Below are 22730 nucleotides of genomic sequence, written 5' to 3'. Positions count from 1 at the left end.
CTTTCTGCAAGGCCTCCCGAAGATGTTTCATCCTCTGCTCCCTCTGCGATGGCAAGATAAGGTCCGCAACCTTACCCTTGTAACGTGGATCAAGGAGGGTTGCCAGCCAGTATTGGTCCTTCTCCTTGATACCACGAATACGAGGATCCTTACGCAGGCTTTGCAGGATCAGGGAGGCCATGCAGCGTAGGTTTGCTGAGGCATTCGGTCCGGAGTCCTCTGGGTCACTAAGAACGACATGGTCCGCAGCCACCTCCTCCCAGCCACGTACAAGTCCATGTGTTTCTTGGGACTGATCCCTTAAAGACTGCTGCTGATGCTGAGTGCCAGGCTCCACCTCCATACTGACACAATCTTCCTCCTCCTCCTCTTCCTCCTCGTCCTCTTCCTGTGTGATCGGCGGGCACGCAGGAACACTGTCTGGATAAAGGGGGCCTTGAGAGCTAAGGAAGTCCTCCTCTTCCTGCCTCTGTTCTGCCTCAAGTGCCCTGTCCATTATTCCACGCAGCGTGTGCTCCAACAGGTGGACAAGGGGGACAGTGTCACTGATGCATGCACTGTCACTGCTCACCATCCTCGTGGCCTCCTCGAATGGTGACAGGACAGTGCATGCATCCCTGATCATGGCCCACTGGCGTGGGGAAAAAAAACCAAGCTCCCCTGACCCTGTCCTGGTGCCATAGTCGCACAGGTACTCATTGATGGCCCTCTGCTGCGTGTGCAGCCGCTGCAGCATGGCCAACGTTGAGTTCCACCTGGTGGGCATGTCACAGATTAGGCGGTTCTTGGGCAGGTTAAACTCCTTTTGGAGGTCCGTCAGCCGAGCACTGGCATTATATGACCGGCGGAAATGCACACAGACTTTCCTGGCCTGCCTCAGGACATCCTGTAAGCCCGGGTACCTGCCCAAGAACCGTTGCACCACCAAGTTAAGGACGTGAGCCAAACAGGGCACATGGGTCATTTGTCCCTGTCGGAGGGCAGAGAGGAGGTTGGTGCCATTGTCGCAAACCACCATTCCTGCCTTAAGTTGGCGTGGCGTCAACCACCTCTGAACCTGCCCCTGCAGAGCTGACAGAACCTCTGCCCCAGTGTGGCTCCTGTCCCCCAAGCACACCAGCTCAAGCACCGCATGGCATCTTTTGGCCTGCGTACTTGCGTAGCCCCTTGAACGCCTACGGAGCACCGCTGGTTCCGAGGAAGAGGCCATGGAGGAAGAAGAAGAGGAGGGGGTGGAGGAGAGAGGTGTGTCACAATCAGCATTTTGGAGGCGTGGTGGCGGAACAACCTCCAACACTACTGCACCTTGTCCTGCATCCTTCCCAGCTGCCAGCAGAGTCACCCAATGCGCCGTGAAACTTAGGTAACGTCCCTGTCCATGCCTGCTGGACCATGAGTCAGCGGTAATATGCACCTTACCGCTGACCGCCCTGTCCAGCGAGGCATGGACATTGCCTTCCACATGCCGGTAGAGAGCCGGAATCGCCTTCCGTGAGAAAAAGTGGCGTTTGGGTACCTGCCACTGAGGAACCGCACATTCCACAAACTCACGGAAGGGGGCAGAGTCTACCAACTGAAAAGGCAGCAGTTGAAGTGCTAGCAATTTTGCCAAGCTAGCATTCAACCGCTGGGCATGTGGATGGCTGGGAGCAAACTTCTTTCGGCGGTGCAGCAGCTGGGGCAGGGAAATTTGCCTGGTACAATCTGACGTCGGTGTACCAAAAGCAGATTGCCCACAAGTACTTGGCTGTGACACACCTAATTCTACACCTTCATTCCTCTCACTGCAGGTCTCAGAGAGGACTGAAGGTCTAGTGGGGTTGGAAATCTCAGCTGATGAGGAGCAAGGAGAGATCCTCTTTGTTCTTTGGTGTGGGTCTTTTAGATACGCTTGCCAACGAACTGCATGGCAGGTCAACATATGTCTGGTCAAGCATGTGGTACCCAAGCGGGAGATGTTTTGGCCACGCGAGATACGCTTGAGACATATGTTGCAAATAGCAGCGGTGCGATCTGATGCACTCGTCTCAAAAAAGGCCCACACCAAAGAACTTTTTGAATAACGCGCAGAGACTGCAGCGCCCTGCACATGTGGAGCTTTGGGGTGTGATGCAGTCAATGTGCTGCCCTTAGGCTGGCCCCTGGAGGGCATCCTGCCTCGTTGGTGATGTGCCGCCGCCTCCTCCTCCTCCTCCTCCTCTCTCCTATCAGGCACCCACGTTGAGTCAGTGACCTCATCATCCCCTCCCTCCTCATCACTGGAGCAAACCTGGCAGTATGCTGCAGCAGGGGGAGCATGACTGCCAGATTGCTGTCCTTCTTGGGCACCCCCTCTGTCCGTGCTCATGTTACTGCCTTCATCGAGCTCAGTATCGTCATCAGAGCCTTCCAAACGCTGGGCATCCTCCTGGAGCATGTACCCAACACTGTGGTCAAACAGTTCGAGGGAATCCTCATGAGGACATGGTGGAGCTAGGGAAGGAGTCACTGATGACATTGAGCTGAGGGAAGAGGCCGCTGCTTTGCCAGACAAAGCACCCTGGGCATGGGTGAGAGAGGATGAGGAGGATGAGGACGGCTTGGTCATCCACTCGACCAAGTCTTCCGCATGTTGCGGCTCAACACGGCCAGCTGCCGAAAAAAAGGCCAAGCGTGTCCCATGGCCACGTGCTGATGAGGATGCACCGTCTCCACGACCAGCACTAGACACAGAGCCTGCTTGCCCTCTCTTATTGGCTTGTGACTGTCTGCCTCTCCTTCTTGGCCTTCCAGACATACTAATGGCCTGTAGCTGCACTAAGCTGGGATAGAACACCTGTAATTTTCTTCAGGTAGCTTTATATACTGTAACCAGACAAGCCTGCCTGTCAGTAGGAAGATAACAGGAACGGATCTAGCTGAATACTGTGAGCAGGACGCACTGTACTAAATGTAAATAGTCTAACTGCCTGACCGTGGTACTAATAGGATCAAATAGAACACCTGTAATTTTCTTCAGGTAGCTTTATATACTGTAACCAGACAAGCCTGCCTGTCAGTAGGAAGATAACAGGAACGGATCTAGCTGTACACTGTGAGCAGGACGCACTGTACTAAATGTAAATAGTCTAGCTGCCTGACCGTGGTACTAATAGGATCAAATAGAACACCTGTAATTTTCTTCAGGTAGCTTTATATACTGTAACCAGACAAGCCTGCCTGTCAGTAGGAAGATAACAGGAACGGATCTAGCTGAACACTGTGAGCAGGACGCACTGCACTAAATGTAAATAGTCTAGAAGATAACAGGAACGGATCTAGCTGAACACTGTGAGCAGGACGCACTGCACTAAATGTAAATAGTCTAGAAGATAACAGGAACGGATCTAGCTGAACACTGTGAGCAGGACGCACTGCACTAAATGTAAATAGTCTAGAAGATAACAGGAACGGATCTAGCTGAACACTGTGAGCAGGACGCACTGCACTAAATGTAAATAGTCTAGAAGATAACAGGAACGGATCTAGCTGAACACTGTGAGCAGGACGCACTGCACTAAATGTAAATAGCAGGAACGGATCTAGCTGAACACTGTGAGCAGGACGCACTGCACTAAATGTAAATAGTCTAGAAGATAACAGGAACGGATCTAGCTGAACACTGTGAGCAGGACGCACTGCACTAAATGTAAATAGCAGGAACGGCTCTAGCTGAACACTGTGAGCAGGACGCACTGCACTAAATGTAAATAGCAGGAACGGATCTAGCTGAACACTGTGAGCAGGACGCACTGCACTAAATGTAAATAACAGGAACGGATCTAGCTGAACACTGTGAGCAGGACGCACTGCACTAAATGTAAATAGTCTAGAAGATAACAGGAACGGATCTAGCTGAACACTGTGAGCAGGACGCACTGCACTAAATGTAAATAGCAGGAACGGATCTAGCTGAACACTGTGAGCAGGACGCACTGCACTAAATGTAAATAGCAGGAACGGATCTAGCTGAACACTGTGAGCAGGACGCACTGCACTAAATGTAAATAGCAGGAACGGATCTAGCTGAACACTGTGAGCAGGACGCACTGCACTAAATGTAAATAACAGGAACGGATCTAGCTGAACACTGTGAGCAGGACGCACTGCACTAAATGTAAATTGCAGGAACGGATCTAGCTGAACACTGTGAGCAGGACACACTGCACTAAATGTAAATAGTCTAGAAGATAACAGGAACGGATCTAGCTGAACACTGTGAGCAGGACGCACTGCACTAAATGTAAATAGCAGGAACGGATCTAGCTGAACACTGTGAGCAGGACGCACTGCATTAAATGTAAATAGTCTAGATAGAAGATAACAGGAACGGATCTAGCTAAACTGAATACAGTGTATATATATATATGCAACACCTGGGATGCATATATATACACAATACACTGTAAGTGCAGCTAACTGACTGACTGTTCTGCCTAATCTATCTAACTCAAATCAAATGACACTGTCTCTCTCTCTCTCTATCTCTCAGCACACCGGAACACACACTACACAGGGCCGCCGTGCAGGCGGCCTTATATAGTGTGGGGTGTGTACTAAATCCCCTGAGCCATAATTGGCCAAAGCCTCCCTGGCTTTGGCCAATTACAGCTCTCTCTACTGACGGCGCTGTGATTGGCCAAGCATGCGGGTCATAGTGCATGCTTGGCCAATCATCAGCCAGCAATGCACTGCGATGCCGCAGTGAATTATGGGCCATGACGCGCCACACGAATTTAGCGCGAACGGCCCATATCGTTCGCAATTCGGCGAACGGGCGAACAGCCGATGTTCGAGTCGAACATGGGTTCGACTCGAACACGAAGCTCATCCCTATTCCCAAGAATATAATTCTATTTTTACTGACAAAATCAATGCTAATCCAGTTTAAATGTTACATATACATAGTCACATAGTAGGTGAAGTTGAAAAAAAGGCACAAGTCCAACCTATGTGTGTGATTATATGTCAGTATTACATTGTATATCCCTGTATGTTGCGGTCGTTCAGGTGCTTATCTAATAGTTTTTTTAAACTATCGATGCTCCCCGCTGAGACCACTGCCTGTGGAAGGGAATTTCACATCCTTGCCGCTCTTACAGTAAAAAACCCTCTACGTAGTTTAAGGTTAAACCTCTTTTCTTCTAATTTTAATGAGTGGCCACGTGTCTTGTTAAACTCCCTTCCGTGAAAAAGTTTTTCCCTTTTGTGGGGTCACCAGTATGGTATTTATAAATTGAAATCATATCCCCTCTCAAGCGTCTCTTCTCCAGAGAGAATAAGTTCAGTGCTTGCAACCTTTCCTTATAACTAATATCCTCCAGACCCTTTATTAGCTTAGTTGCCCTTCTTTGTACTCGCTCCATTTCCAGTACATCCTTCCTGAGGACTGATGCCCAGAACTGGACAGCATACTCTAGGTGCGGCCGGACCAGAGTCTTTTAGAGTGGGAGAATTATCGTTTTATCTCTGGAGTTGATCCCCTTTTTAATGCATGCCAATGTTCTATTTGCTTTGTTAGCAGCAGCTTGGCATTGCATGCCATTGCTGAGCCTATCATCTACTAGGACCCCCAGGTCCTTTTCCATCCTAGATTCCCCCAGAGGTTCTCCCCCCAGTGTATAGATTGCATTCATATTTTTGCCACCCACATGCATTATTTTACATTTTTCTACATTAAACCTCATATGCCATGTAGTTGCCCCCCCCCATTAATTTGTTCAGATCTTTTTGCAAGGTTTCCACATCCCGCAGAGAAGTTATTGCCCTGCTTAGCTTAGTATTGTCTCAAATATAGAGATTGAACTGTTTACCCCATCCTCCAGGTCGTTTATAAACAAAATAAATAGGATTGTTGAATTGCTTGCTCTGTGTATGTACGGTAATATGTACCATAACTTGGTACTTTATATGCTCTTGCACACAAAACCAGATAATATGGTCAATCGCCTTTTTCTTCTCCTTTTCTTTGCCCTTTCTTCCCTAATTTCTACTGTTCCTCTCCTGTTATGCCAGATGACTTTACATATCTTAGCTATGATACGGTTATTACTTGTTTAATTGTTACTGCTCTATTTAGAAACTTGGATCAATACTGATCTATCCCTTGATAATCTATAAGAGAGCAAAGCTATTTTCCTAGTACTTCTTTGAATCTTGTTGAAATCTAAATGTAACGAAACCAGGATATTTCAAGTTAAACACACTACCTACGTGTGATGTTATATCTGCAATTTCTCTGAAATGTACTTGTCTTTTGATATCAATAAAACTTAATTGAAAAGAAAAATGGAAAAGAAATGTGGAGGAAAGTGGCATCTTCCTGTCACATGATGTTCAATAAGATAATGTGAACCGCCTACTCCAATGCACAAGTGTTTAGTGATATGAAGAGAACACAGCAAAGGACATGATGAGCTCCATAGTGTCTTGTGAGTATTTATAAAAATTCAATGGCAGAACTAATGCCATAGAAACCCACATGGCTGTTATATGGCCCAGACCTATGGCTCAGATCTGGGGGGGGGGGGGATGGGTTGCTGCCCAGGGATGAGTTGCTGTGGACGCCTTTGTATTTAAATCATTCTACTTTCAAAGCTCTGACTGTGCTGCCACTTGCAGAAGAAGGCTCCTACTACTCGCTTCCCCTTCTTCTCACTGATAACATCTTCTAATGCAGAGCCTAGCAGAGGAAGCAAGTGGTAGTGGACTTCCTCCCTGCTGACTCCTTACAGCAGTGATTGGCTAACATGTCACTGCATCTCTGCAGCAGCGTTGATGGAGGTCTTAAAGGAGAACAATTTAATTATGAAGGCGTCCCACCACTCCTCATCCTTCATGCCTGAGGTTGGATTTCTGTGGTAAGGAATAAAAATATGAGTATTTATGTACTTTGTATTGATGTTATTTTGGAAAATTGCCAATAAATATTGTGGAATTTAATAGAATATTTTCTGTATAGCTTGTGGTACAGTTACAATATGTCTGTTGATACAAAAGCATAAGTCTAAAGAGACTCATACACTTTGAAATTGTAATGGTCATTAAAATATTAGGATTATTAGGGAGGTCACTAAGCAAGAAGTATTCAAGATAATCACCTCTAATTTTTTTTTTCACAGGTCAACTCTGAAAATTGGTATACATGTAGATTAAAGGGAGTGTTACCAACAAGGCACTTGAGGCAAGTATGGGAGTTAGCAGTAGGTATGATTCTTGTCATAAGCTGTAGTTGCATAAGATACAGTTGTAGATACGTAGCATTCTATGTTGTCATTATTATTAGGCAGCAGAAGCCAGAGCAAATATTGACAGGGTTAGAATATTAGGAGGTTAGTCATCAATAGCATTACTAATGTAGTCCTGCTTGGGAAAGATCAGTTAAAAAGGCATCACATATGTCTAGTAGACACAAGAGTGCAAATGCATGTAGTTTCTTGTCTTATATTTGATAGCATTTTAGAAGAATGCATAATGGGAAACAATAGGTTTAGTTTAGTGACCTGGTTAGAGGCTGAAACCCCCATCATGGCCAGTATATTAGTTCTCTGTGCTGGCAAAACAACACTGATAGTTTTTGACATAGTCCATAGAGATTCATAGTCCATACATCTTTTCTTGTCCCTTAACACAACCTACATTAATATATGACATAATGAGTGTGAAAGAGGAATTATGGTCATCCTGAAAAAAGTACTGTAGCTGTTGACTTTAATTAAACAGACACTCACCATCCCAGAGATCCATCGCTGTCTTCACCCGGTTTGTTTCTTCATCAGTTTTCTGATCCCCAGGGCCGCCATCTTGGTTGTGGGAAGCCGGCTGTGTCTTCCACAGTTTCTCAGCTGGCTCTCCACTGTGCATGCACAAGATGCACTGTGCTTTCAGATTGTTCCCGCAGCCTCCTGGGACATGTGGCATGTCCCAGGAGGTTTTGGGCAGAGAAGAGGTGGTGAACTTCAGCTATTCTCACGTTGGCGAGAATTGTGAAAGTGGGAGCAGGTACCTATCAGAAAAGGGTATCTACTTCCAGGGGAGAAAAAGCGTTTCTTAATAATAGTGGAGGGGGAGGAGGAGGAAGAGCAGAACTTTCACTTTTAAGTGAAATTCCACTTTTGGTTACTAAAATAACTTTGCTAGTACATGCTGTATGTCATGCTCTACATTCACTATTCCACACTGGCTTATTCGGTATGCTATGCAGTATATCTTCTATTCTTCACTGGCTGATTCTGTATGCCATGCTGCATGCCATGACTGTAATCATTATTCTGAACTGCCTTTGTCCCATATGCCATGCTGTACATGAGCTGCTCCGCAATGCCTCACTCTGTATGCCATAGCTATACGTTCCCTTTTTCTTGGTGCTCATTTCAAATGGAATGCTATATATTCCTGATTCTGCACTGCTTCTTGTTTAGTGTCATTTTGTTAAGTTAGTGAGAGGATCACTTTCAAAGATACGTGTACTTTTAAATAATCAACACTTATCCTTTATCCCAAGCTCTCTAACTGAAAAAGAATCACCCTCTTCCTCACAGAACTGTACCTTTTCACCCCTTTGTCACATGCCATTGCAAATAGAATGTTGTATAATGGTGTTTTTTTTGGGGAGGCAATACATTTTGGCTATGGGGCCCTATGATTTCTACATACACCTCTGAAATAAACCATGATATGCCAGTGCAACGTGTAGCGTCTGACAAAATGTCCTGTGGAGAGTGGAGACACTGGCTGGTCAAAAGTGATCCCCTATGTGCCTCCAATATACATTTCAATTATTTCTATAGCAATCTTTAAATTAAATTTGAGTTGTTTTGGGTCTTATCAAAAAACCCATACATCACCTGACTGGCATGTATAACATCAATAATATGTGCCTTAGGGCTCGTTTATGTCAATAACCTACTCTGATCTGCATAGAGAAGCACAAAAACACATAGAAAACAATTGCTTTCTATGTGCCCCGTATGCACTGCACATTTAAGTTGTGGTGTGCTGCACAAAAATGCAACATGTCTGCATTTTTGAAAAGGATGTTGTATCTCATCACACGTCACAGCACATAGAGTTGAATGAATAAAAACACTTGTGTGAATGGGAGCTTATAGTGTGGAGACTAGTGTAATAAGCCCTAAAAGTCAGCAGGTCATGATTTCCAGTGGTTACTAGTGCTTGCTTTAAAAAAAAACGGGCAAGTTCAGATGTCACTAAAGTTTATCTTCCACTCAATGGTTTATGGCTGGTTAATAGCCAAAATTCATAAACTGAAAAGAAGAGATTAATATTTATACGGAAGGATACATGCCAAATTGATTTAATTTAAGACAACAACAATTAAACATAATAAAATATTTACCATCTGATAATGTAAGGTTAACTTTAAAAATAACATCTTTCCTTTATCTGTAAAAATATCTTTCTCTTTCTTTTTAAAAGCATTTATCATTTACCTCCCTGACTGCAAAATGTCATATCACTCATCTAAGAGTACTGCCATTTCTATGGAAACAAAATTGGTCTTTGTTATATAGTTATGCACATTTTGAAATTATAGCACATACTGTATAAAGTAATGTAGAGTTGTAAGGAAATGTGTATGTACCTGCTTTTTCCATTCAAAGAAACGCATAAAGGTATATGTTCCATATATTTATTCAGTTTGCTTATCCTAAGTGAGAATGGCTTTAATTTTTATCATGTGGTTTAAACAAGATGCAGGTGATCAAATAGTACATTAGGATTTTTGAGCTTCTCCACCAAAAAGTTCTTCGACAAAATTTCTGTAGTTATCGATCTGTTGTGAATCCAGCCTAAGTTCAAGCTCAGCAGGGGCCTTTAACTGATAACAAGTGGAAGAAAAAAACATTGTTTAAACATTTTGAAATATAAACTCTTTAATACGTAATATATTGACATCCTGTACAGAACTGATACTTATAATGGCCATCATTACTAATGATAATAAAAAAAATACTAAATAAAAAGCAATCTTTTATGTGTATTCCAAAGGTTTACATTTTATATTTTTTAAGAAAACCGACCAAAAGTACTCTGCAGAGTTACGCTTTTTGACCACAGAGTTTTTTCCAGCCCTAAAATCAAAGTACTGTGAAACAAAAGGTAACACATGACTGGACAGCTATTCTGGCCTTTGCACCCTGTCACTTCTCGGTAAGTCTGACCTACCAGATGCTGTCTGACAATTTGCCCTGTGCACTGGACCATGAAATTGTTTAATGATATCTCAAAGCAGCAAAGCCTGGGCAATTGCACAGAAGCAGGTGGATCCCGCAATGAAAATCCTACGGAGCAGCCATTCTCCAGGAAAGGGTCTGCTATTCCTTCAGCAGTTCACAGACCTTCTGATTACTCCAACTCCAGCTTATCCAAGATGGATTATCATAGAGAACTTAAATGTCTGGGTCTAACAGTATAGGAAAAAACTCCTAATAGTTATTAGAAATTTGAGTTTACATCCTGCCTTTGCCACCCATATACTTTGGACATAAATCCCAGTCTCTTCACTGACCACTTACTGGTTTTTCACTTTTCAACCCTTTCAGAATATTTAGAAAACCCTACAGAGCTTGGTTTAATTTTTTCTTTTCATTTTTCAAATCTTCCCTAATTTATAAAGGTTTGATTATGTATTTTTTATGTATTCACTGTCAGATGCTTTTCAAACCTCTGAACTTTGCATAACCATTATTTTTAATGGGACGGAATGAGTTGTACAAGTTTATTATAGGCAAAGTACAAGTACTCTTCACTTTACGAAGACAGATAATATAACTTAAATTCCTTACATGATACTGTTTTTTAATACACTTCTGTAAAATTGCTCCCTCCATTTGTAGAATTTAAAAAGACTTTACAATAAATTGAGCAGAAAATTATTTTTCTGCATTGCCCTTGCATGAGTGCTGGGAAGCATAGGCTTAAAGCCATAACCATATATTAAAAGGAACCCTTCCCCCCAAAGATGACGCATAGTCTGATTAAGTTGGAAAGGGCAAGGCCATTGCTTTATTGTGAATTTCCAAAATAACAAGCTAACCAGTAAAAGTCACAGTTACACAAGTGAACAGTAACTTGACGTAGTCTAACAGGCCTGTCCTTACTTTGAGTGCCATACAGACATTATACTGACCCAAATTGCACCTCAGGGGCATTGCCCATTAATGCAACATTAATTGCTGGCAAGGTTGAACCACCACAAAAGCCAGTGGATATTATTGTTATTAGATACAGTATATGATTGCTCTCCTTGGGTTTTCTTCATAACTAGATTTTTTGACTCTTAGAACAATTGTGTTCCAACAGTTGGGGGGCCCACAAATTGCATAGTAGTCAATGGCTCATGAAAAACTGAGTATCTTTCTCTTAAAGGTTAACTGGAAATGGAAACTGGAAAGGAAAAATGGAAATTAATTTAAGTAATTTTTAATGACTGATGTCAATGTATAATAAATATGTAAAGCTCTGTGTAAATTGATGGCGCTATATAAGTACCTCTAACAATAATAATGCGAACAGCTTTTTGCCTAAGCATTATCTAGTAAGTAAATCTACCATAAGAAAACAAAGGTATATCTTACCTTTATGACATCTTCTTCTTCCAGATCTCCAACATTTCTTAGGTCTCCTCCTTCTGATCTTTGCTGCAAGAACTTTTTGCATGGACCCCCCTTCTGCAGCAGCAATCAGAAGAAGAAACAAAGAATTAGCAGACGTTACCTCCAATTAAATGATGCCAAAAAAAACAGCAAATTGTAAATAGTTTTTCTTGTAAAAGTTACCTTGCCCCCTCCCATTTCCTGAGCCTAATGCTGGGCAAACTCACTATTTCAGGTCTGAGCCAGTCTGTATAAAAACAAATTTTGCTTTCAGAGCTCGATAGCTTAAGCTCAAAATTTATAGTGTCTCCTTATTCCATTTTCCAGCCTACTCTGTTTAGCTAAGAGAGAAAAATGCTGAAGTGAATACTTTTGCTGTGCTCCATCTTTACAAAACCCACAGTACTCTTTAAATCCTGTTTCATGGTAACACCCTCTATTTTTTATTATTCCCTCTGTAATCACATTCTTAGTGTTAACGTGAGTAGAAATGAATACATGTGTGTACAGCTCAGCCTCAATATGCAAAAACACATATGGGTTGATTTGCTAAAACTGGAGAGTACAAAATCTGGTGCAGCTGTGCATGGTAGCCAATCAACTTCTAACTTCAGCTTCTTAAATTAGGCTTTGACAAATAATCCTGGAACCTGATGGTTTCTGTGCAGAGCTGCACCAGATTTTGCACTCTTCAGTTTTAGTAAATCAACTCTATTGGGGTTGATTTGCTAAAACTGGGGAGTGCAAAATCTTGTGCAGCTGTGTATGGTAGCCAATCAGCTTCTTTAGCTTGTTCACAGGGCCGTTTGATGGAATTTGGGGGCCCCAAGCAAAATGGACATGGAGGCCCCCCCACCCCCCCTCCGCACGCATGCACACAAAGCCTACAGGAATCACAGCATAGCGATACAGTTTAAGTTCACCAACACTTTATATAAATAAAAAAGGTTTACAGTGCAAATACTGCTGTTGCATATAATGTGCATAAAATTTGAACATTTTCAACAATTGAACATTTGCAAAAATACACCACTCTACCATAAAATCAAATATACATTAAAAAAGTGCACAATAACTAAATCCAACATACTTAAAACACACGCACACACACACACTCACATTAACATTTTTCAGTTCTCACAAACATGTGCAAATTATCTAAAACTGCTGTTTGCGAGCCTTGTTTTCTGAGTCCTGTACTGCGCGGACTGCAGGAGGAAGGAAGAGGAGCTCGGCCACGCTACAGGCTGCAGCTTATAGGAAGCAGCGGTCAGTGGCGCGGCTGGGGCCCCAGGCCAGCTCAGGGCCCCAATCTATTGCTTGTCTTGCCTGTCCTGTCGCGACGGGCCTGCTTGTTCAATTAGGCTTTGACAAACAAACCTGGAAGCTAACTGGTTTTCTGTGCAGAGCTGCACCAGATTTTACACTTTCCAGTTTTAGTAAATCAACCCCATTGTGTGTACACAGGAAATTCAGTTTGTAAAATTGCAAATGCACTTACAGGCTCCTATTATATCCATACAAACATAGCAACTAATACATTTTTTGTAGTTGCATTCAAGAAAATGTGCTATGGTGTCTAAGTGGTTATTATGCATTTCTCATTTTTTATTGTTAATTTCAAACTTTTCATATTTTCAGTGGTGCCATTTTATTTCTGCTTCATAGGCCAAAAAAGGGTGCATAGCGCATTCATATTTTGTTCATGTTTATCAGAGATTTTCTCATTTATCTATGCATCAGTAAAGATGGTCCATTTACCATACAGATTATTGGTCCATGGATCAATCACAGATCATGCTAACACGTATCTCACCTTATGTGATGGCAAAATCAATACATTAAATTAAAGTAAGGTGGATGCTTCCTTTACAAGAAAATACTTCTGCCGGTGTAGTTCAAAGGCATTATGTGAACGTGCTAAGGAATATTTTGGATTGCCATTTTCCAAGTTAGAAAGTTATTTTCGTAATACTGTATTCATAAGCTGGAAAAACTGCCTCAGCTGCAGTGAAATTCCAAGCAGTGGTATCAGCCCTCCTTATCTCCATAACATAAAGGAGAGGTATTATAGTCCACCAGTGGAGAGCTAGGGCAGGGTTAACAACACTGCTTGGGATTCAAGTGCAGTCAGTACTGTACATTGGATTGTCAGCTTTTGCCTACGGAAAACTAAGAGCGTGCATCTACAGATATTTATACTTGCAGGGTTTTATATAGGGATAAATACATGTACAAGTATTGCAGAGATGTACTGTACAGAGATACTGTACTTTTCTTTCTTTTTTTTTTTTTTTTACCCTGGACCTGGAAGTGAGGATTGATATCTCCAACAGAGAAAAAACACCAGTAAAAACATATTTCTTTATCGTATATCACATGACACAGAGCAGCTTCATTAATCCTTAACAGGGTTATGAGCCACCTATGGGTGACTGGATGCTGGCAAAAAAGACAGTAAATCCCCTCCTGGATAAAACCTCTTCCCTGAAGGCAGGTCTTCAGTGTTCTTGCCAGTGTATGTTATTCCTGATATTTTGAGAGAGGTTTACCATAAAACCTGAAAATCCTATATTTTTTCGGTGTGAGGCTCAGAATTATTTTCATCCTCACATGTATATTGTGGGCTTTTGCTCCAAACAGGAGTTGATCTGCATCTGACCCCAAGTACGATCAAGGGGCAGATTTTGGACTTGGCCGTCATTGATCAGAGGTGTGTTGTTTCTCATTTCTATTGCATGCCTTTGTACAGGGTGTCACATGTATTACTAATCTGGCCAGACTGCCCTTTTTCTCCGTGGGATCTCAATTTGGTTCTTTCTGAGAAAGAATAAAACCCTAGATTTGAGCCCATTCGAACTCCTTACTTTACTTTTTACTGTTCTTTTAAAATGGAAGGTTGTGTTTTTGGTCGCCATTATTTCAACTCATCAGTTCTCAGGACTGGCTGTTCTTTACTGCAAAGAGCTGTTATTGATACTTTGTTAGAGTAGTTCTTTGACCTCAGCTATCTTTTTTGTCTAAGGTGATTTTCATCTCACCCAGGACATTATATTATTTTCTTTTTGCCCTCGGCCTCAGGCCCCAGGAGACAAGGCTCTTCACACTGTGAATGTGATTGTGGTTCATGCTATTTGGGATTACCTGTATTTGACTGTCGCAATCATTAATTGGACTTTCTTATTGTACCTCTCAAGGTTAGTTTGGGACACCCTTGTTAGTAAGGAATAATGAAGCTGCTCTGTGTCCCATGATACATGATAAAGAAAACTGGATTTTTGGCTTACCTATAAAATCCATTTCTTGAAGTAAATCATGGGACACAGGGACCCCTCCCCTCTGTGTTGTGGTTTATGGCTTGCTACAAAAACTGGAGCCTTACCCGCAGGGGAGGGGTTATATCTAGGAGGGGACTTCTTGTCTTTTTTGACAGCTTCCAATCATTTGTAGGTGGCGCATAACCCTGTTAACAAGGATTAATGAAGCTGCTCTGTGTACTCCAAGAAATAGATTTTACAGGTAAGCCAAAAATCTAGTTTTTAAGTAGTACAAGGGGGAGGCCAGAGCCAGAACCTGTTATTGCTTTCTTTGTACCCATTGAAAAATTCCCATCACATACAATGCTGTCACTAGGATAGGAAGAGATGGACAGTCTGTCCAACAGAACACAGAGCAAAAAACAGCCGGCATTCTAAGTGTTCCCCACTGCATCCGAAACTAAAGAAAAAATTCAAGTTAGAGACATATTCTACTCCTTATTTAAAAAAATGATCGCTTAACCAATACAACATTGATATCAATATATACTAATTTTAATTTAATTTAATCTTCACAAACTTTTTTTTCATTATTCAACTACTAAACTAGTAGCTGCACAAAAAGTTAAGCATTTTTCAGTCATTTTCAACTAAAAGAATCTTGCACGTGATTGCAGAATTATTTCATGGCATTACTAGCCAACTTGTTCCAACTGTGTTGAAAATTATAGCTCACCCAACATTTTTGTTAATATAATTCAAATGACAAGTTTCTGAAACGTTTGCACAGATATCAGTGAATTTTACTAGAAACTCATTTTATATAAATCAGCTTGTAAACCATGTTTAATTATTAACATGTTGCCTGTTTTCTCCAATGCTTCCTCTGTCATTTCCCTCTTAAATTACTTTTCATATCAGCACAGTTGGAATAAGCTATGGGAAAAAGGGCTTAGTGGCTTGAGAATGTAAATCTATGGAGCTAGCACATGCAAGATCCTCCTTTTTCATTATGAAAGTGAAATATGTTGTTATCTATAATTTAGTAACAAATATGGCCATAATACCTGCATATTACAAGCATCGCTGTGTGAGAAAAAATGAAGGAAACTCCCCTGTGTCCTCTCAGCCAGCATGCACAAACCATATGTGATGAGCAAAATCGACAATACTGCACGAAAGACCATTGCTGAAACAGAAGGAGATCAGATAACTAAGACATATGCAATAATTATGATTTCCTAGAAACAACTTTTTTGTGGAGGTGGAGAGATGGATTTCTACACAAACGTTTTATAATAACATTTTCGTTTAACTGGAAAAGTTAAAGCTGACATCATTCTAAAACTCCAGGGAATCCGTTAAATATACAGCGGAAATAGACATATGTGAAGTGTTTTACATGAAAAAAGATTTAATTTTGTTTGACCAGTCTTCTGACCTAAAGTGATATTTTTTTAAAAATAAAATAATAAATATGTCATACTTACCTGCTCTGTGCAGTGGTTTTGCACAATAGTGCAGCCCTGATCCTCTTGTTCTGGGGTCCCCAGCTGGCATCCCTGGCTCCTCCTCTTCGGTGAGTGCCCCCATAGGAAGCCACTTGTGCGGGCTCACTACCGAGCCATCCTGTATTGACTGGGAGGGGGCCTTTCGTCACAGCATTTGATTGACAGCAGCAGGAGCTAATGGCTCCTGCTGTTATCAACCTGCCCAGAGAGGAGGGACAGAGCTGGGAGAGCCTCAGCTCTCATGCACAGATGGATCATCCATGGGCTCAGGTTAGTATAAGGGGGCAGGTGGGGTTCTGTTACACAGAAGGTTTTTTCCCTAATGCATAGAATACATTAAGGCAAAAAACTTTATGCTGCCTACACACAAGTAGACTTTTCGACTGGACTGGTCCAACGGACTATCCGACGAACTTTCGGCGGACTGTCAACGGACTTTCCCAAGGAACGGACTTGCCTACACAGGATCACACCAAAGTCCGACAGATTTGTACGTGAGGATGTACGACCGGATTAAAATAAGGAAGTTGATAGCCAGTAGCCAATAGCTGCTCTAGCATCGGTTTTCGTCCATCGGACTAGCATACAGATGAGCAGACTTTTTCGATAGGAACTGGGTTCGGTGGAGTTCTGACGTAAAGATTTGAAACATGTTCCAAAAATAAAGTCCGTCAGATTGTCGACCGAAAAAGTCCGCTGCAGGTCCGATGAAGCCCACACATGGTCGAATTGTCCGCCGGACTCGGTCCGTCGGATCAGTCAAGTCGAAAAGTCCGCTTGTGTGTATGCGGCATTAGGCTTTAGAACCTCTTTAAGCTCTGGTGTTATAGCATACTCAGGAGGGTGGCTTACTGTACAATGCAATTAAAACAGGAACTAAACCACCCCCTAAAAATCAGTAGGCAGTGATAGGCAGTAGATCTCTATGGCAGAAGAGACTTTTGCTATTATTACTTTTGTTGTTTCTTTATGTATACTGACTTAGGTGCAAGCACAGTGCTTTGCACATGCAATGCACATGCACACAAGTATCTTTAAGACTGTATTGTAAGATGCTGAGAATAAAGCCGAGTACCAGGACAAAGGAACTCCAGTATGCATGTGCTGGAGTTACTTCATCAGTGGCCTCCAATGGCCAAGGAGGGAAGATACTGGGCTGAAAAAAGAAATAAAAAAGGTGGCAAGGGTGACTGATGGATAGACAATGAGGCTTTCAGCATTGGGTTAGAGCAAACTGTGAGGTAAGGTTTCCATAATATATGCTATGCTTACTCCCACATTATGGCCCAAAGTGCTGCCGACCCACAGTTTTGTTTAAAGTAGAACAGCTTGTTAGGGAACCCACCCCCAGCCTGCTGACTGTGCTCTTTTTTCTTCCTCCAATCATTTTAGTGTCATATTGACAATACTGTGCACTGCAGTAGCAGGCGCAGGGTATGGCCAGGATTTCTTGCATTTGGACTATGTAGAAGGAAAGCCTGTGGTCTGGGGTGAGACTTACGGTAGGTATTTAACTATGTGGGTTAAACTAAGAGGGTTAAACAATTTAAAATTGAAGCTTTCCTCTAAACGGTATCCCCTAACCTTTCTTCAACCTTAAATTAACCCTTAAAGGATACGTTTACTTTTTAGAGAAAAATAATAAATGCTAATTCTTTAGCTGGTGCCAGATCTGTCAGAGTATCTGTGTGCCTGTACATCCCATAAGGGCAAGTAGATACAATCTGACTGGAAGAATTAATGAAAAAAATCAATTCTCCACAGCGCCAAAGTAGTTCATCGAAAACTACAAGCTGGCAGCCACAAAGGATGTTGGGGCTTGTAGTTCATCCACACACAGAGCTGTGTGAATGAATGATGCGGCTATGTGGGTGGAGCCCCGCATGGCCAAGCTGATTTTTAAATGTGACTCCATACTGCTGTCACAGGGACTGCGGGGATCAGGCAGCAGCTGCAGCATTGGGAACATGGTACATTTCCCACCCTAAAAATGTTCCCAAAGGTGAACTTGTCCTTTAAAGCACAAACAAACAACTCTTATAGGGCGTACACACGGTCGGACTTTGTTCGGACATTCCGACAACAAAATCCTAGAATTTTTTCCGACGGATGTTGGCTCAAACTTGTTTTGTCTACACACGGTCGCACAAAGTTGTCGGAAAATCCGATCGTTCTAAACGCGGTGACGTAAAACACGTACGTCGGGACTATAAACGGGGCAGTGGCCAATAGCTTTCATCTCTTTATTTATTCTGAGCATGCGTGGCACTTTGTCCATCGGATTTGTGTACACACGATCGGAATTTCCGAAAACGGATTTTGTTGGCGGAAAATTTTATCTCCTGCTCTCCAACTTTGTGTGTCGGAAAATCCGATGGAAAATGTCCGATGGAGCCCACACACGGTCGGAATTTCCGACAACACGCGCCGATCGGACATTTTCCATCGGAAAATCCGACCGTGTGTACGGGGCATTACTCATCTCTATGTTACAGCATCCATGTTATGCTGCAGCTGTCCCACATCGGCTCTAGGCCTGAGATCTGACCACTAAACATTCAGTTCTCGGTCTGCTCCAAGTAGAGAGCAGTGACTGTCAGTCACTGATCTCCACTCTGGTCCTCCAATGCATACTGGAGCGCCAGGAAGAGAAAGGGGTAGGTGCAGCTGCTGAGAGGCAAACGTGAAACACAGGAGATGCGTGGGCAAAAAAGCTTTGCCCATACTCTCTTTTAATCTAACTCCTAAAATATAAATGTGTTTTTCCAAATCTGAGGTGTTCCTGGAGCAAAATATTGCCATTGAAAAAATAATAATCTGACTCAGGATCAAAATTATTATTTTTTCTATGGTAAGAACGAGGTCCTTTTATTAAAAGATAATAATGGATGGTACCATTTTATAACGCTGACATGTACCCTTGATTGAATAATGTAAAAAAAGATTTTTTTAGGTTGGTCCACTTTCAATAGTAACAACATTATATTTTCCTTACCCACAGCCTGTATACATGAGCAGAGTTTTAATGGATGTATATGTTATTTAAAGTTAAAAATGGATTTTCTTTTTTAAATTGTCAAATGTTATACCAAAATTAAAAAAAAGAATTTCATAATAATATTGTTTATTCTGTCTGCATGTGGTCAGCTGTGCGCTCAAAGCAGTTCTTGGTTCATGGCATATATATAGCAAGATGCACAGAATATAACTACTTGTTTCCAGTTGCTTCGACCTCTTAGTTCTAATGAGTGTATAATATGGAGAGGTGTTGTGCCTTTTCATCCCTGCTCAGCTGTATAAATGGTCATATAAAATATTTTGTCAACAGCATTTAGGACTACAAGTATAGAAATAATAATTGACTTGGTGTAATATATTAATAATGTGATATTTGGCATTAAGTAATGCATAAAAGGTGACAAAATTTGCTGAACAGCGATGAAAATGTAAATAGGTGCAGATAATTCTGAAGCTAGTCTTACCCTGAGAGAAAACTCTTACATAGATAGAGAAAATGCACTTTCAACTGCAAACTGTTCATACTACAGCAAATTAAAAGCAGTTTGAATTGATAGAAAATGTCTAGTTTTAGGTCAATGATACAGATGTCAGTTTTCTTGCGGACCGCCTACCTGCAAATGTACGTTATTACTTTGACGTTAAATACTGAAGTTTTGGCAGCATCTTTTTTTCAGTCAGGTGGCCGGGTTTCAGATAAAAGTGGCCCAGTAGCAGTTTCACAACGAAATCACTTTTTATAGGCGGCGGACCATAAACTTGGGTACAACCAGCCTGTCCAATTATACATGCGGCTACTATAACTGATAGCAGTAATCACTGTGATCTTCCGGCAGGGATGGTCCCCCCCCCCGTGGTTGCAGGAAAGAAAACTTCACCATCTATGGGAGGCCTTAAGGCCCGTACACACGATACAAAAATCGGATGGAAAAATTAATACGACCAGCTGTCTGATGATTTTCGTATCGTTAGTACGGTGCTTTGACAGTCAATTTCGCTTTTTAATCAGACAAAACTGGATGTGCAGACTATAACATTTTTGTCGAATGTGAACTCAACGTCCGATTTTCATCCACAAAAAACGGACGTTCGGTCGTCCGAAAATCTGATCGTGTGTACGAGGCTTTAGACACTATTTAACCACACTCATTTAAGCCACACCCAATAGTTCATGTCCATTTAGCCATGTCCATTTCTACTCAGTCCCCCATCACAAAGTTGTAAGGTATATACTTGACACTCCCTGTAAGGCTGGCCATAGTTGGATTGTTTTTTTTTCATTCAGCCAGAGGGCTGACTTAAAAAAACGAATGGATTTTCCCATCCACACAAGCGAGGTGGATGGAGGAATCCTCCTTGGTGTGCCATTTTATTCTAACAGCGAGACTCCGCTGTCAGAATGAATTGATCATCAAGCAGGTGCAGCCTATTGACTGCATCTGGCTGATCAACAAAAGTTTTCCAACAGTCCCGTGTGACATTAGTCAATCTTTAGATTGCATTCTGTCAGGCAGGATTGTCCTTAGATCTAAATTTGTCCAAATTCAAATTGATCTAAATTCGTTCCAGTCGCTGGTGAACTGGTCAATTATTGATCTGTCTATGAGCAGCTTAACTACAAAACAACAAAGAGGAAATATTTGTGTGGTTCGGTACCCGTAAAGCCAGGAGGCTGTTCTAGGAATGTATTTAGACTTACTTGTATGTCAGTGGACATAGACAGTAAGTGAGTTGTCTAATGGGCTACATGGAAAGGTCTATTTTACCAAGATATCTGCCGTTGAGCTCAGAAATGACAACTGTGGCCATTAAAATAGAATTAGGAGTATGGTGAAAAGCCTAATTAGGCAGCAATAAAAACCTGTCAGGGGTTCTAACCCTTCCCTGCTTTCTCCAATAACCAGATGAAAAAAGATGTGGATATACAGACTCCATAAGAATGCTACATCCCAAAAGACATGTATCCTACTCCTTGGCCATATTATTATGGCTTTTCCTGTACAGTTTTTTTTCATGGTATCAGAATAAGTGAAACATAAAATAAAGAACAGTAACAAAAGTCCATTACCTTGATGCTCTTTTAGCCCTTGAAGCTGTGGATTAAACTCTGTGGTGTAAAGATAAAGTTAGTTATGAGGAATGTGACCATTATAAAAGACCAAATAGTATAATAATTTACCCACCTATCGTTGTTTTGTTTGCTTTTAAAGTATAGATTGGGAATCTTCAGACCATATGTCAGCATGTAATGTCAGTGCTATCTTTTATATGTCAGGATTGGAGGCGTAACACTGACATCAAATACAGATTTCTTCAGCCCTTAGAAACAATCATTTTTATTGCGCTTGTGATGTCAAGCTGTAGTGCTGATGGAATACTTTCTGCCCTGCTCGTGCTTTTCTGTTGCTCAGTTTCCTTATGTCCCATCCAGTTATACAAACATACATTTTTTTACTGGAACACTTTATACACTCTGTTGGTTCATTATTGCTTTGCATACTTCGAATCCCATTTAGAAAAAGTTGAAATTGTATTTCTATTGCTCTTTTTTTACTAAACATTTGCAGTTTTTCCATTCATGTTAATTTTAAAGTTTAGATAATTTAATTATTCGAGCTGTGAAATTGACTTTTCCTAGCTATTCAATGATCTCTTGCCATGAAAAAATAAATTCAGGAATGCAGAAATTTTAAAAATACCATTTTAAAATTCTCCTTCAAAACAAAAGCAAAATGATTTATAAAAAGGTGCAATTATACATTTTATAAAACAGTGATTGTGACATGTGCAGCTTCCTTGAAATGGTTGTTTTTTTTATATAGAGTGAATGATTCACTTGCAATGAATGTATATTGAATGTTATATACACTACTTTATAAATATGTCTTTTATTATTTTCATACTTAGCTGTTACACACCCATACATTACTTGTATACTGTAAGGCAGGGATGGGCAACCTGGGGCCCTCCAGCTGTTGCAGAACTACAAGTCCCATCATTCCTCTGGGAGTTATTGTAACTGCCAGCCTTACAATGCCTCATTGGAAATGTAGTTCCACAACAGCTGGAGGGCCACAGGCTGCCTACCCCTGCTGTAAGGCATTGCATATACTGTAGCTATTAGTCAGACATCGATAGTTTTAAAAAACGATTAGATGGGCATCCTAACGATCACAATACAGCGAGATACGATTTACTATTGACATAAATACATACACACACACCACAGGTTGAACTGGAAGGTCTGGTGTCTTTTTTCAACCTTACTGACTATGTAACTATGTGACATGCTTGCATTTAGTTCCATA

The 22730-nt window shown here is 41.6% G+C and overlaps 1 protein-coding gene across 2 annotated transcripts; it reads right to left on the bottom strand.

Annotated features, from left to right (window-relative positions):
• Window positions 1-9656: 9656 nt before the first annotated feature.
• On the bottom strand, window positions 9657-21695 carry MLN (motilin). 2 transcript variants are annotated; one of them, XM_073618006.1, is made up of 5 exons: window positions 21606-21688; window positions 21491-21529; window positions 15961-16082; window positions 11619-11711; window positions 9657-9859 (listed from the first exon to the last, which is right to left on the bottom strand). In XM_073618006.1, exons 3-5 carry the CDS (start codon window positions 16078-16080, stop codon window positions 9755-9757), a joined length of 318 nt encoding a protein of 105 aa, XP_073474107.1. In that variant the 5' UTR covers window positions 16081-16082; window positions 21491-21529; window positions 21606-21688; the 3' UTR covers window positions 9657-9754. The 2 variants fall into 2 exon arrangements, with proteins under 2 accessions (XP_073474107.1, XP_073474108.1); XM_073618007.1 differs by lacking the exon at window positions 21491-21529 and having other exon boundaries at window positions 21606-21695.
• Between the last annotated feature and the right edge of the window lie 1035 nt (window positions 21696-22730).

This window comes from Aquarana catesbeiana, linkage group LG02, assembly GCF_042186555.1.
Source record: "Aquarana catesbeiana isolate 2022-GZ linkage group LG02, ASM4218655v1, whole genome shotgun sequence".
Classification (NCBI taxonomy): Eukaryota; Metazoa; Chordata; class Amphibia; order Anura; family Ranidae; genus Aquarana; species Aquarana catesbeiana.
This window is presented reverse-complemented; position numbering and strand designations above follow the sequence as displayed.